General features: G+C 42.1%; 1 protein-coding gene across 1 annotated transcript; it reads right to left on the bottom strand.

The window, feature by feature from the left end:
* Nucleotides 1-1374: 1374 nt before the first annotated feature.
* Nucleotides 1375-9486, bottom strand: LOC140562036 (uncharacterized). The gene is made up of 3 exons (XM_072687398.1): nt 9375-9486; nt 8292-9056; nt 1375-7058 (listed from the first exon to the last, which is right to left on the bottom strand). Exons 1-3 carry the CDS (start codon nt 9385-9387, stop codon nt 1486-1488), a joined length of 6351 nt encoding a protein of 2116 aa, XP_072543499.1. The 5' UTR covers nt 9388-9486; the 3' UTR covers nt 1375-1485.
* Nucleotides 9487-12531: the final 3045 nt, after the last annotated feature.

The following is a 12531-nucleotide window of genomic DNA, read 5'->3' as shown; positions in this document are numbered from 1 at the left end:
TGTGTCCTGTTTTCCAATCTGTCTTGGATTTCTGGTGTTGATTCAGGAGTATCAGTGTCAAGCTATGAGAAGAAAATGAGAATAAAATGCTGGATCAGACGCTGGATTAGATGGGAAAAAAGAATAAATTATCAAAGCTGTGTGTTTTGACCTGTGGGGTCGTCGAGTGTTGAGAAATCAAGTAGTTTGAGCATGGCTGACTTTAAGATGCTCTCTGAGTGGAGTGCTCCAGTAAAAGGCAGCTCATGTTAAAGTGTATTTATTTTTTTTAAGATTTTTGTAATGCTATTTTTCTTGTTTTTATTATTGTTTGTTCTTTACCATTATTATTATTGTTATTTTTTACTTTTATTTGTTTTACCATCTTCTTTAAAATTTTACTTGCTTTTGACTGTTTACTGGGTTATTTTATGGCTTAAATGGGAATTGCAGGCCAATGTCAACATCCAATATTTTTCATGTACACATCTGCTGATGATACATACATATTTGTAAAATGTACATTCGCCTGGATTTTCATAATAGACACATGTAATAATAATTTAATTAGTATTTATTTTAGTTTTATATTTATTTATAAGCAAATGGCAGCAGAGACAAGGAAATACTTCCTCAGATTGAAAGGGGAACCTATTCTCATCTGGTTGACACTGGATAGCACAGCTGATCAGCAGTAGAAAACAAATCAGCAATAGGAAAAACTATTAAGTGAGGACCTACAGGTGTTTGTATGTACACATATGCCACATTCCTATAACTTCAATCAAACTATTAACTTGACTCTATTTGTTGTCAGTTTAAAAGTCCTATTTAAATGATCTGTCCTGTCTCCAATAGGTCTAATCAATGATAGAATTTAGAATAGATTATGAATGATAATTCACTTTAAAAAGCACCACCCACCCCTTAGCAAAGACTTCCTCTGGACCACGTCCTCTACTTGTACTGGTAACCTACACTAACTACATACTAAAAAATAAAGGAACTACAGAAGGTTCTGTGAGCGATGCCATTGAAGAACCAACTTTGGTTCCACCAAGAACCATTTTTTAAATAGAGAATTACAGAGAATCTTTTGTCGACTTTTAAATGTTCTTCTCAGTCACACATCTCTATGACAAACATGTTCTTTTATTAAACCAAAAGTGGTTCTTCTGGCATCACTCAAAGAAGCATTTGTAGCACCTTTATTTTTAAGAGTGTACTCTAAGATATGGCTTATGATTGTTTGTTTTTAATATTAAAATGTATTTAAATCAATATTTAAATGTATTGTTCTTCTAATATAATATAATATAATATATATTTTCCCCATTAATTGTAATTATTTCTCAGTACAGAAATGACACAAATCCACTGAATTGATTCATTTATTTACATTTATGCATAAAGATCAAACAAAATCAACCTACAATCTGTCTTATGTCATTCTATAAAATAAAAGAACACTGTAATCTGATCTCCATTCATCAATGTCAACTTCAGTTATTCTACTTGAAAATAACAGCTTTGGTTTCTTGCCACCATTTTGCAAATCTTCTCCAACAGTTCTACCACATTGGCTTCCCTGTTTCTGTTGTCTAGTGTGTGGTATCGACCTCCACATTTCTTCACAAGCCACTCTAAATCCCCATTCCTCTTTATGTGCTGTTGACCACTTTCTCCAAGAGCCTCTCCCCAGGTAAAGAGAACAAGGGCATGCTTCCAGGAAGCCTCCCCCAGTGTCGCCATGGTATGCTCCACTGCTCTCCTGTACTGTCCTGTAAAAGTTAGGTAAGCAGGCAGAACAAGGATGAAGGCATGAGGGCCAGGTGTGCACAAAGATACACTGTCCACGAGTTCCTTCTCAGATGTCACATTCAGATTTTTTGTTGATCGCCATTTTATCCCGTGGGGCTCCACAATCATAAGGGCCTTGCCAGATACTCGTCCCATCCAGGGCTTGCCAATCTCATCATCTTGTCCCAGAATAGTAGTTCTGGCTGAGTGGCGAGCTGACCATGCCTCTCCTAGTAGCACCACCCTGAGCTCCTGAGATGCAGCGTGTGAACCTTGACTCACTGGCTTGTCAAAACTGACTGGCTCAAAGAATTCTTCACCATCTTCTTCTCTGGCAGACTCCTCTTCCCTCTGGTTTATTCCATTACTTTCGTCTTTTTTCTTGGCTTCTAGAGCTGCTTTGCTTTTATGTTGGAGTCTCAGCTGTATGTTCTCAACTTCTCCATTTGTTGTGTCAGATGATGAAGCCATTTCCAGACTCTGATCATCATCTTCCACATCTTTTGTAATGCTCTTACCATTTTCTCTGAGCTCTCTATCACAGAAGTTGCCATCTACTCCAACTTCCTGGTACATTTCTCTACCATCCTTCACTCTTCCATGTTTTCCATTAGATATGGATGTTTGGAATGGTTGAAACTTTGAGCTGGGATTGTTGTTGATCATTTCAAGCTCCATGTTGTACAGATACTTCTCCCACTTTTCCAGCTCCTCTGTTTTCATCTTCACAATTTGATTCTCATTATTTAGCTTCTGTTTTTTGTTCTCTAGTTCGTTTGTGCAATTTGCTAAATCTTGCTCTTGGGAGTCTAGAATTTCTTTTAATCGATTTAACTCTTGCTCTCTGTTCTTAAAAGCATTCTCCTTTGACTTTAGATCGACCTCATGGCTCTCCATGTTGCTCTCCTTGATGTCTAGTTCCTCAGATCTGTTGTTCATATCTTGTTCTTTTGCAGTTACATTTTGCTCCCTGTTGATAAGTTCTTCTTCCAGAAGGCCTAACTCAAGCTGTTTTGCTTCTAAAGAAGACTTTATTTTTTCTATTTGTTCTTGTTTATTCTTAAGATCGCACAACACAGCATCATGCTGTTGGCTATTTTGTAGTTCTCCTTCTCTTTTCTGCACAATTTCCTTTCTCTTCTCCAAAGATATTTCAGCACTTTTCAGATTTTCTTCCCTTTTCTGAAGCTCACCCTCTTTGTTTGTCAGTTCTTGCTGCCTTATCGCTAATGCCTGTTTTACGTCTTCTAATTCTCTTTCCAGTTCGTTGGCCTGGTTGTGTTGTGCGGTCAGAAGCTGTTGCTGATGTGTCGCAATCTGCTGATTTGACTCCTGTTGCTCTGGAATGTTGAATGCATCACCATGTTCCCTCTGTAAAATCTCCTGCTCTCTTTTCTCAAATTCCTTTAGTCTTAGCATCAAGTCATATTCTCTAGTGGTTATATCCGCTTGCCATTTTTCATTTTCTTCTTTGTTGTGCTCTAGTTCCTGTATTTGTTTGGACAATTCTTGTGCCTTGATTTCACATATCTTCTCTGAATCCATTAATTGTTGCTCTCGTTTGCTTAATTCAGCTTCTTTGGTTTCCAGATTCTCTCTGTGGTTCTCCATGTCTTCCATTTGCTTATTTTGTTTTAGTGTAAGCTCTTCTTTCATGTTCTTGATTTGTCTTTCTCTCTCGTCTAGCTGTTGCTTGATTATTTCTATGTTCTTTTCCTTCTTTTCAAAGAACATGATCTGTGCGTTCTCCTTGCTTTCCAGTATCTTCTCTGCTGACTTATACTCATCACATTTTCTGTTAATTTGGTGCTCCTTTAAGTCTACATTTTCCTCTCTGTCTGCAAGTTCTTGCTTTCTTTTCTCAAGCTCCTCTTTAGCATTTGTCAATTCTTGCTCTTTTATTGCTAAGTTTTGTTCAATTGCCTCCAGTTCGTTTTTCCATTTGTGAAACAGAGCTGACTGGTTTTGTTTATGTGTCTCAACCTCTTTATTTCTTTCCATTAGCTCTTGAGTTCTGAGTCCAAGGTCATGCTCTTTCTGTATTAACTCCTGCACTTTTTCCTGAAATTCTTTGACTCTTTGCGTCAGATCATATTCCTTGTTTGTTAGTTCTGCTTTCCATTTTTCATTGTCCTGCTTGGTTTTCTCCAGTTCTTCTATACCTTCAGAGAGTTCTCGCATTTTATTTTCACACAATTGCTCTGAATCCATTAACTGCTGTTGTCTTTTCCTTAATCCCTGTTCTCGGATCTCGAGATTCTCCCTGTGATTCTCCAGGGCTTTCCTTTCTTCCTTCAGGTGAAGTTGTTTTTCTGCAAGCTCATCTTCTATTTGTCTCAGTTCTTTTTCCTTCTCTTCAAGCTGCTGCCTGATATTCTCGAATTCCTTTTCCTTCTTTTCCGTCAAGTCCTTCTGTGACTTCTGCTTGCTTTCCAGCATCTTCTCTACATCGTCGATTTCCTCATATTTCTTCTTCATCTTTCTCTCAAATTTTTCCTCTGCATATCTACATTCTTCCACTCTCTTCTTTAGATCATTTTCTTTGCATTCCAGGTCTTCTCTGTAGCTCTGGTTATTTTGGCACTGATCTTCCGCTTTCTTCTCCTTTTCTCTAATTTCATATTCTTTCTTATCCAGCGCCTGCTTTTCATCTCTTAGCCCTTGTTCCCTGAAGCTGATTTCATCCTCTTTTATCTTCAGGTTCTTTTTGCTTCTTTCAAGCTCTTGTGTGCTTTGTCTTAACATTTGCTCTCTATCGCTCAGCTCCAGCTCTCTTTTGTGCAGTGCTCGTTCTCTCTCGGCATCTTTAACATCCATTTCTGCTATCCTTTCCAACAGCCTCTCCTCATAGTATTTCTTTATCTCTTCAATGTTTTTCTCTAGTTCTTTACTTCTTTCTGTCATGGCCTCCAGATCCATTTGTTGTGTGTGATTTGTCTGTTTCAACTGACCAATTTCCTTCTCTTTCTCTTCAATGTGGTCTTGTGACAGTGCATCTTTGATTTTCCCCATTTCTTCGTATTGGTTAAGTATGTCTTTAATCTCTTTCTCTCTGCTCTGGTTTTCAGCTCTCTGAGCCTGCAAGTCTCTCTTGTAGTCCTCACACTTTAACATGAGCCCTTCTGACTCCTGCATAAGTGCTTCAATTTGATTTTGTAGATTTCCTTCACGGGTTCGGCTCTCTCTTAGATGCCTTTTAAGATCTTCATTGTGGTCGTCGATTTCTTTTTTCTGTTGCTGTAGCTGGTTGATCGCATTTTCCTTCACCTCTAAGGTCTGCCTTGTGGCATCCTCTTTCTTTCTTATATTCTCCTCATACCGACTCTTCATTATCTCCATTTCTTCTTTCATGATCACATTCTCTTTTTTCAGAAACTCCTCCATCTCTTTGTATTCATCATCTAAACGTTTGATTCTACAGGTGAATTCTGTAACTTTAGCTTGACTGTCATTTTTCAAAGTTTCCATTGCTTTGTGCTGAGCATCAATGCTTTGTTTCAGCAGGTCAATTTCCTGCTCTTTCTCCATTAAACTTTTTCTTAAATCCTTTAATTCTGCATCCTTTTTTTGCAGTTTAGCTTGAGTTTCCACATTTTTAGCCATCTCCTGCTCTTTCTGCTGCTGCTGAATGGAAACAATTTCTGCATCTTTCCCAAGAAGCTTATCTACAAGTTCATTGTATTTTACAACTGTGATTTCATGCATTTGTCTTTCGGCTTCTGATGTTTTTACTTGTTCTTGGAAAGCAAACTGTAGTCCTTCCATCTCTTTCGTCATAAGCTCTACCATTTCTCTTAGTTTATTTTTCTCCTTTTCCCTTTTTTCATTCATTTCCCTCCATTTTTCCTCTTGGTGCCTCGCTTTGTTGTCAGCTTTCAGATTAGTCTCTTCAACCTCGTTCTCTTTTTCTGCAAGTTTCTTCTCTAAACCCTTCTTCTGTGCTAGTAATTGTTCTGCCTCAAGCTTTATTTGTAAGAGCTCATCTTCAAACTTTAGTTTTGACTCTGTCATTGTTTGCTGTGTCTCTTCAATTCTTCTGTTTAGCTCCTCTTCATTCTTTTCTTTCTGATTCAGTTCTTTTTTCAGCATATTGACCTCCCACTCAATATTCTCATGCCTTTTTGTCAGCTCTCCTTCTCTCTCTTTTCTTTCTTGGTCTTTTAACATGCTCACATGTTCCAGCTCCAGTACTTTTACCTGTAACTCATCCACTTTTTCTTTGAATTCTTCACTCTCTCTGTCTTTTTCATCTAATCTCCTAAGCATCTCGTCCTTCTCTTTGTAGCCTTGACTAAGAGCTGCTTTGACCCTGCTGTTTTCCAGGCTCAACTCCTGAATCTCTCTTTCCTTATCTTCTGTCAGCCAAGCCATTCTCTCCTCGAGTTCGCCCATGATGCTCTTCCTGTCGTCTTCCCCTTTATCCATTGCTTCCTCCCTCTCTGCGCTTGTTTTTCCTGGTGATTTCGTCTTGTCCTTCTTCCTGTCAAAAAACCACCTGATGCTCTTTACCTCCCTCTCTCTCATCCTTTTCAGCTCTGTTTCTTGACGTTGAAGCTTCTCGTTTACTTCTTTTAGCTTCTGGTTGAACCTCTCATTCTTCTGTTTTCCAAGATCCTGGATCTCCTGCACAAGTGGTGAGAATGCTTCGCAACGATTTTCTGCAACCATTTTTTCAATCTTCTCTAAAAGCCCTGTTACCTGACTCACAGAGCTGGGACCTTCTAAACAGGTGCTGCTAATGACATGGCATCGGTTGCCACACTTCTCCATCAACCAGTGAATATCTCGGCCGCCTCCTTGGATATGTTGCTCTATAGTGACCCCTTCTCTCAGCTGGTCACCCCTGGTAAAAAGCAGTATGGTGTGTCTCCATACTCCTTCACCAAGTAACTCCAGGTGCTCCCTCACTGCTGCAGCTCTGACTAGGGCATCCACCCTAAGGGTCAAAAGAAGAACATGGGGACCAGGAGGACACAACGTCACACTAGCACAGATCTCTCGCCTCACTCTCTCTGGAGTAATTGAGTCAGGACCACCCTCCCATCCAGGTGCATCCACCACTGTGACCAGTCTTCCGGAAACTTCCGCCTGCTGCCTCGAACATTCCTCTGTGGCCTGTCCTGTTTGGAAATATGTTCCACTTCTGAGGATAGCATTCCCAGCAGAGCTTTTCCCTGTCTCTCTTTCCCCCAGAAGGATAAGTCGCAGCTCTGGGAGACGGCGTGAGCCCCTGGAGAACAAACTCCTCTCATCCAGGTCTTCAGTTTGTGGAGCATCAACTGTATGGAACAAAAAACATACAATTTCTTTTTTATCCGTTTTTTCATCCATTTTCTTTACAATATGGACAGCCAACTACTCAACTCGTATGTGCCCCCCACTCCCCCCACCTCACACGATGCCCAGACACTAGTAAGGGCAGAACAACACATGCCCCCTTCGGCGCATGAGCAGTCAACCCTCTCAAACTGCCGCAGATGCATCATCACTGGGCAACCAACGCGCCTGGAGGGAAGCACCACATACGCGGCTTCGATGCACAAGCCTGCAGACGCCAGTGACGGCCAGCACTGCAGCAAAGCGATGTGGGGAGAGAGTGCCATCTACCCACTCTGAAGAGCAAGGCCAATTGGTCAACTGCGCCAGCAGGACCAGGATTTGAACCAGCACCTTAGTGGACCACTTGGACACAAGTTTTTTTAAAAACACTTGGGCTTGCTTAAAATATGCTTTTGAATATTCTCAAATAAGATTTTGATACTGCAGGGTTTGTTTGAGTATGCAGTCTGCATACACTGATCAGCCATAACATTAGAACCACTTACAGGTGAAATGAAAGACATTGATTACTTTCACAGTGTAAAGTAGGTAAATGGGCAAGCATAGAAATCTAAGCCACTTTTGCCAAACTGTGGCGACTAGATGACAATAATCAGGCAGATCTGGTGGGTGTTCCTGCTATGCAGTTGTCAGTACCTACCATAAGTGTTCAGAGAAATCACATTTGATGACCTGGCATGAGGGCCATGGGCAACCAAAGACTCATTGATGTGATCCACTGCGGCCCTACCTTCACCTTACTGGACTTAAAGAATCTGCTGCTGACACCTTCAGAGGTTATTGTGGTGGCACAAGGGGGACCTACTAAATATTAAGCAGGTGGTACTAATTTTATGACTGATTGGTGTTTAATATCAAGTAAGTTATTAAAATACAAAAAGTGCTCCACATTGATCTCACTTTCAAAAAATAGTTCATTATAGAATCAAACATGGTTCTTTTACAGCAGTAAATTGGCCACTACAGCTAAGTAGTGAAAACAAGCCGTTCGAATACCAGGTTTAGTTGGTGTGATAGGGAAGGGAAGTGAGCAAAGTCAGCCCCCCAGGTCCCTATCCTTATTAAAGGGCCCTGGATCTCAGTGAGGACCTCTATGGCTGATTTGGACACCACTGTTACACTGAAAGCATTGCTCCAAGATCAATGATTCTGTATGTTTCACAAGCACTCACCTGTTAACACAGCTTTTATGGCCCCTCTTTGTGTTTGAGTCTCCATAAGTCTTTGCTTCTTTCTTCTCTCCCTTGCTCTTCTTTTCCCTTCCACCTCCAAGGCTAGCAGCAAAGGATCCGAGTCATAATGTCTTCCACCTGTCTCCTTCATCATCTCCATCATCTTCCTCATCAGTTCTTTCACCTGACTTCCATCATCGCTGCGGCGTTTGTTTTCTAGAACGTGAAACCGGTTTCCACACCTTTCTAGAAGCCTCTGGAAGGACTGTCCTCCATTTTGAATTCTCTGTTCTATAGGATTGGAGCCTAATTCGTCCCCACGTGTGAACAGCACCATGGTGTGATGCCATGCTGTCTTCCCCAAAAGCTCCAAATGCTCTTCAATCTGCCGAAAATAGTCTTCTGTCACCGAGGCGCAGGACCGTACCACAAGAAGCAAAGCATGGGGTCCAGGTGGACAGAGTGACACACTTCTCATAGTCTCTCTTTGTACCCATCCTGGAGTACCATTGCTGGAGTAATACCATTCCCATCCTGGGGTGTCCACTACTGTAACACGATGGCCTGCGGTGTCAGCTCTTCTTTTCACACACTCTTCTGTTGGCTTGACTGTCTCAAACGCTCCACTTAGGCCGAGAATAGTGTTTCCTGCAGAACTCTTCCCTGTGCCTTTTCGGCCTAGAAGAACCAGACGAAGTTCTGGGAGAGGGGAGTTCCCTTGCGAAGTGCTGTCCACCGTGTTTGCAGCAACATGCTGCCTGGCTTCTAAAAGAAATGGTGAAAGTATCTAAGTACATTTCCTTTATGCGCTTGCAGTAAGCTGTGTTATGCTCCTGCATCCTGTCTGACACAACCTTAGTGAACTGTCTATGAATCTAACCTAAGTTGCCTATGATGAGGTCTATGATATATAAATATGTATTATATAGATAGTTAACAAAATGAGGCCTAGACAATGCATTTCATTAAGGATGTATCATTCACTTCCTAAACCCAAGTTTGAAATGCTCAAGCATTCGCCTGCTCTGAGCTCATCTTCAATCATGATCATGTGCAGCTCACCAACACTGAATGGATTCTTACTTTGTGTCTCCATTACACTGCTGTAACCTCCGTATCCTCTGCTTGTCCTTTCGCGTGTTTGCTTCCAATTATATCTTCGCTCTCCTCATCATTTTACTCCTCAGTAGCTCAAAGCACAGTTCACTTCCTACTACTGTGCGGAACAGCCAAGCAGAACACAAAGTATGAAACCAGGTCACATGACTAACCTGTGGTTTCTTTCTACAACACAGGAAACGGCACGTATGGGTGCTGTCTGCCGACATGGGCAGAGCGGAAATAAAGAAAACTATGTGGTTTGATGCTGCTGCATTATTGAGTGCCATCTGCACTCAACGTTGCTGAACTGCAATGGTCATTCTATGAAGCTAGTTTGTTTGACTTTTGAGTCAAGAAGTCCTGATTTTATATATTTTTAATAATATATTGCTTTTTGACATATCAGTATCCACATTCATTTTGAAGCATCAAAAGTACACAAGTACAACCCCATCATATTGAAATTGTGGTAGAGGGGAATGTGAAGAGGTTGAAGAAAGTTGGACACCACATTTCCATATTAGACCTTCTAACCCAGTAAAATCATTTTCCTGGAATACTGCCACTGCAAAAAAATACTGCAAAAAATGCTGTCTAGGTACTCCTGTGCGGTGCAGCCATCTATGCAATGGCCCTATCATCAGGAGATTGGTGATGCCACAGCCATCCATGGCCGGGCAGTCCCAAAGAGAATAATTGGCCTAACTGTCTCCAGTAGGGTAGGATGGACCTCTCTCTCCCTCAGTCACTTAGCACAATGCTAGTGTTTTAGATGCCAGTGTGACAGAACAGTTAGTGTATTTTTTATTGTACCATGCTCAGCTAACTCTTGTGGACAGTGTGAGCTTGCAGTTATGACATATTTTCCGGCTAGCGCGGTGACATGGTTCATGCGGACGGTGCTTTGCTGTCAGGTACGTATCGACACACTTAACCGTTCACATTACGAGAATAACATGGTCATATGTGTCTTTGACCATTTACAAATGTGGTTTGAGTGCTTCGAGAGGCTAGTCATGAGGAACATCAAGACCCAACTGCCCTCTTCATTGGACCCCCTGCAATTTGCATATCGTCCCAACCGCTCCACGGACAATGCCATCACCACCACCCTTCATCTCTCCCTTACCCACCTGGAGAAGAAGGACACTTACGTCAGAATGCTGTTCATAGACTTCAGTTGAGCATTCAACACAATCATGCCACAGAATCTCACCAGGAAGTTAAGCTTGCTGGGCCTCAACACCCCCGTCTGCAACTGGATCCTGGACTTCCTGACAGGGAGGCCCCAGTTAGTCAAGTCAAGTCAAGTCAAATTTATTTGTATAGTGCTTTTTACAACTGTTGTCGTCACAAAGCAGCTTTACATAATTAGTACTTAACTTAAGTTAGTCTGGTTCAGAGACAGCAGCTCCAGCACCATCACAATGAACACTGGGGCACCCCAGGGCAGTGTACTGAGTCCTCTGCTGTTCACCCTGCTGACTCATGACTGTGTTGCGAAACACAGTTCTAACAGCATCATAAAGTTCCCCGATGATACAACTGTGCTGGGTCTCATCAGCAAAGGCGACGAGTCAGCATACAGAGAGGAGGTGCAGCAGCTGACAGACTGGTGTACAGTCAACAACCTTCACTGGAATGTAGGGAAGACCAAGGAAATGGTTGTTGACTTCAGGAAAACAAGACACAACCACTCTCCACTCAACATCAACGGCTCCTCTGTGGAGATCGTTAAGAGCACCAAGTTCCTTGGTGTCCACCTAGTGGAGAACCTCACCTGGTCCCTGAACACCAGCTCTACAGCCAAGAAAGCCCAGCAGCGTCTCTACTTCCTCCGGAAGCTATGGCCCGTCTCCCTCCACCCATCCTCACCCTCTTCTATAGAGGAACCATAGAGAGCATTCTAAGCAGCTGCATCACTGCCTGGTTTGGGACCTGCACAGCCTCTGACCGCAAGACCCTCCAACGCATTGTGAGGACAGCTGAGAGGATCATGGGAGTCTCTCTCCCCTCCGTCATGGACATTTACACCACCCGCTGCATCCGCAAAGCAACCAGCATTGTGGATGACTCCACCCACCCTTCACACAGACTGTTCTCCCTCCTGCCATCAGGAAAAAGGTACTGCAGCATCCGGTCCAACATGACCAGACTCTGCAACAGCTTCTTCCCCCCAAGCCATCAGACTTCTCAACTCAACTAAACTTCTGAACTGATGTCTTTTCTGTTACATGCTCTCTCTCTCTCTCTCTCTCTCTCTCTCTCTCTCTCCAACCATTTACCCCAGATAAAATGGGAAGCATTTTTTGCACAAAGCATTTGCACTAATAACTTTACTACCTCACTGGACTCTATTTATTACACACTGCATAATTTGCACACTACCGTCAATTATTTATTATTCTCTGTCTGTACTGTGTTGTGTTGTCTGTCCGCACTTGTTTGTGTTGCATTTGTGTTTTGTGTGCACTGTCTATGTTGCACCATGGTCCTGGAGGAACGTTGTTTCGTTTCACTGTGTACTCTGTATGTAGTTGAAATGACAATAAAACCCACTTGACTTGACTTGACTTGGATTACAATGCATCCTCAGTCAGCCATGTGTATAAAGTAGTAAACCCATATAGTAACCCCATAAACACATATTGATTGGCGCTTATGCTCAGTTGTTCTTTAATAGTAAAAGTGTTCATACAAGTATTGATATTCAGAAGATGACATTTTGTTCATACATTTATGGCATTTAGCTGACGCTTCTATTCAGAGCAACTTACAAGGTTACTCATACTACAGAGGGGATCAGTGTAGCGTTAGGAGTCTTGCCCAAGGACTCTTATTGGTGTCATCCAATCCTCTTATTGGTGTCATCCAATCCAATCCATCCAGACTGGGAGCCGAACCCCAGTCTCCCACATTGTGTGGTAGCTTACTGGCAGGTAGTGGTGTTATCTGTTGCGCCACACCAACCACACTCTGTGGATCTAGGATGAAGGTCACAAATTGCATTTTCTTTTCATTTGTACAGCTAGATGAGTGGGCTGAAAACCACCTCAGAAATCTCATCAAAAGGTCATTGATTTCCAGCCCTGTGTTTTTACAGACCACTGCCACATTTCAATTTTATGATGTCTTTTTT

This window comes from Salminus brasiliensis, chromosome 9 (genome assembly GCF_030463535.1).
Source record: "Salminus brasiliensis chromosome 9, fSalBra1.hap2, whole genome shotgun sequence".
Classification (NCBI taxonomy): Eukaryota; Metazoa; Chordata; class Actinopteri; order Characiformes; family Bryconidae; genus Salminus; species Salminus brasiliensis.
The sequence above is the reverse complement of the archived record's forward strand: the minus strand, read 5'-3'. Positions and strand labels throughout refer to the sequence as shown.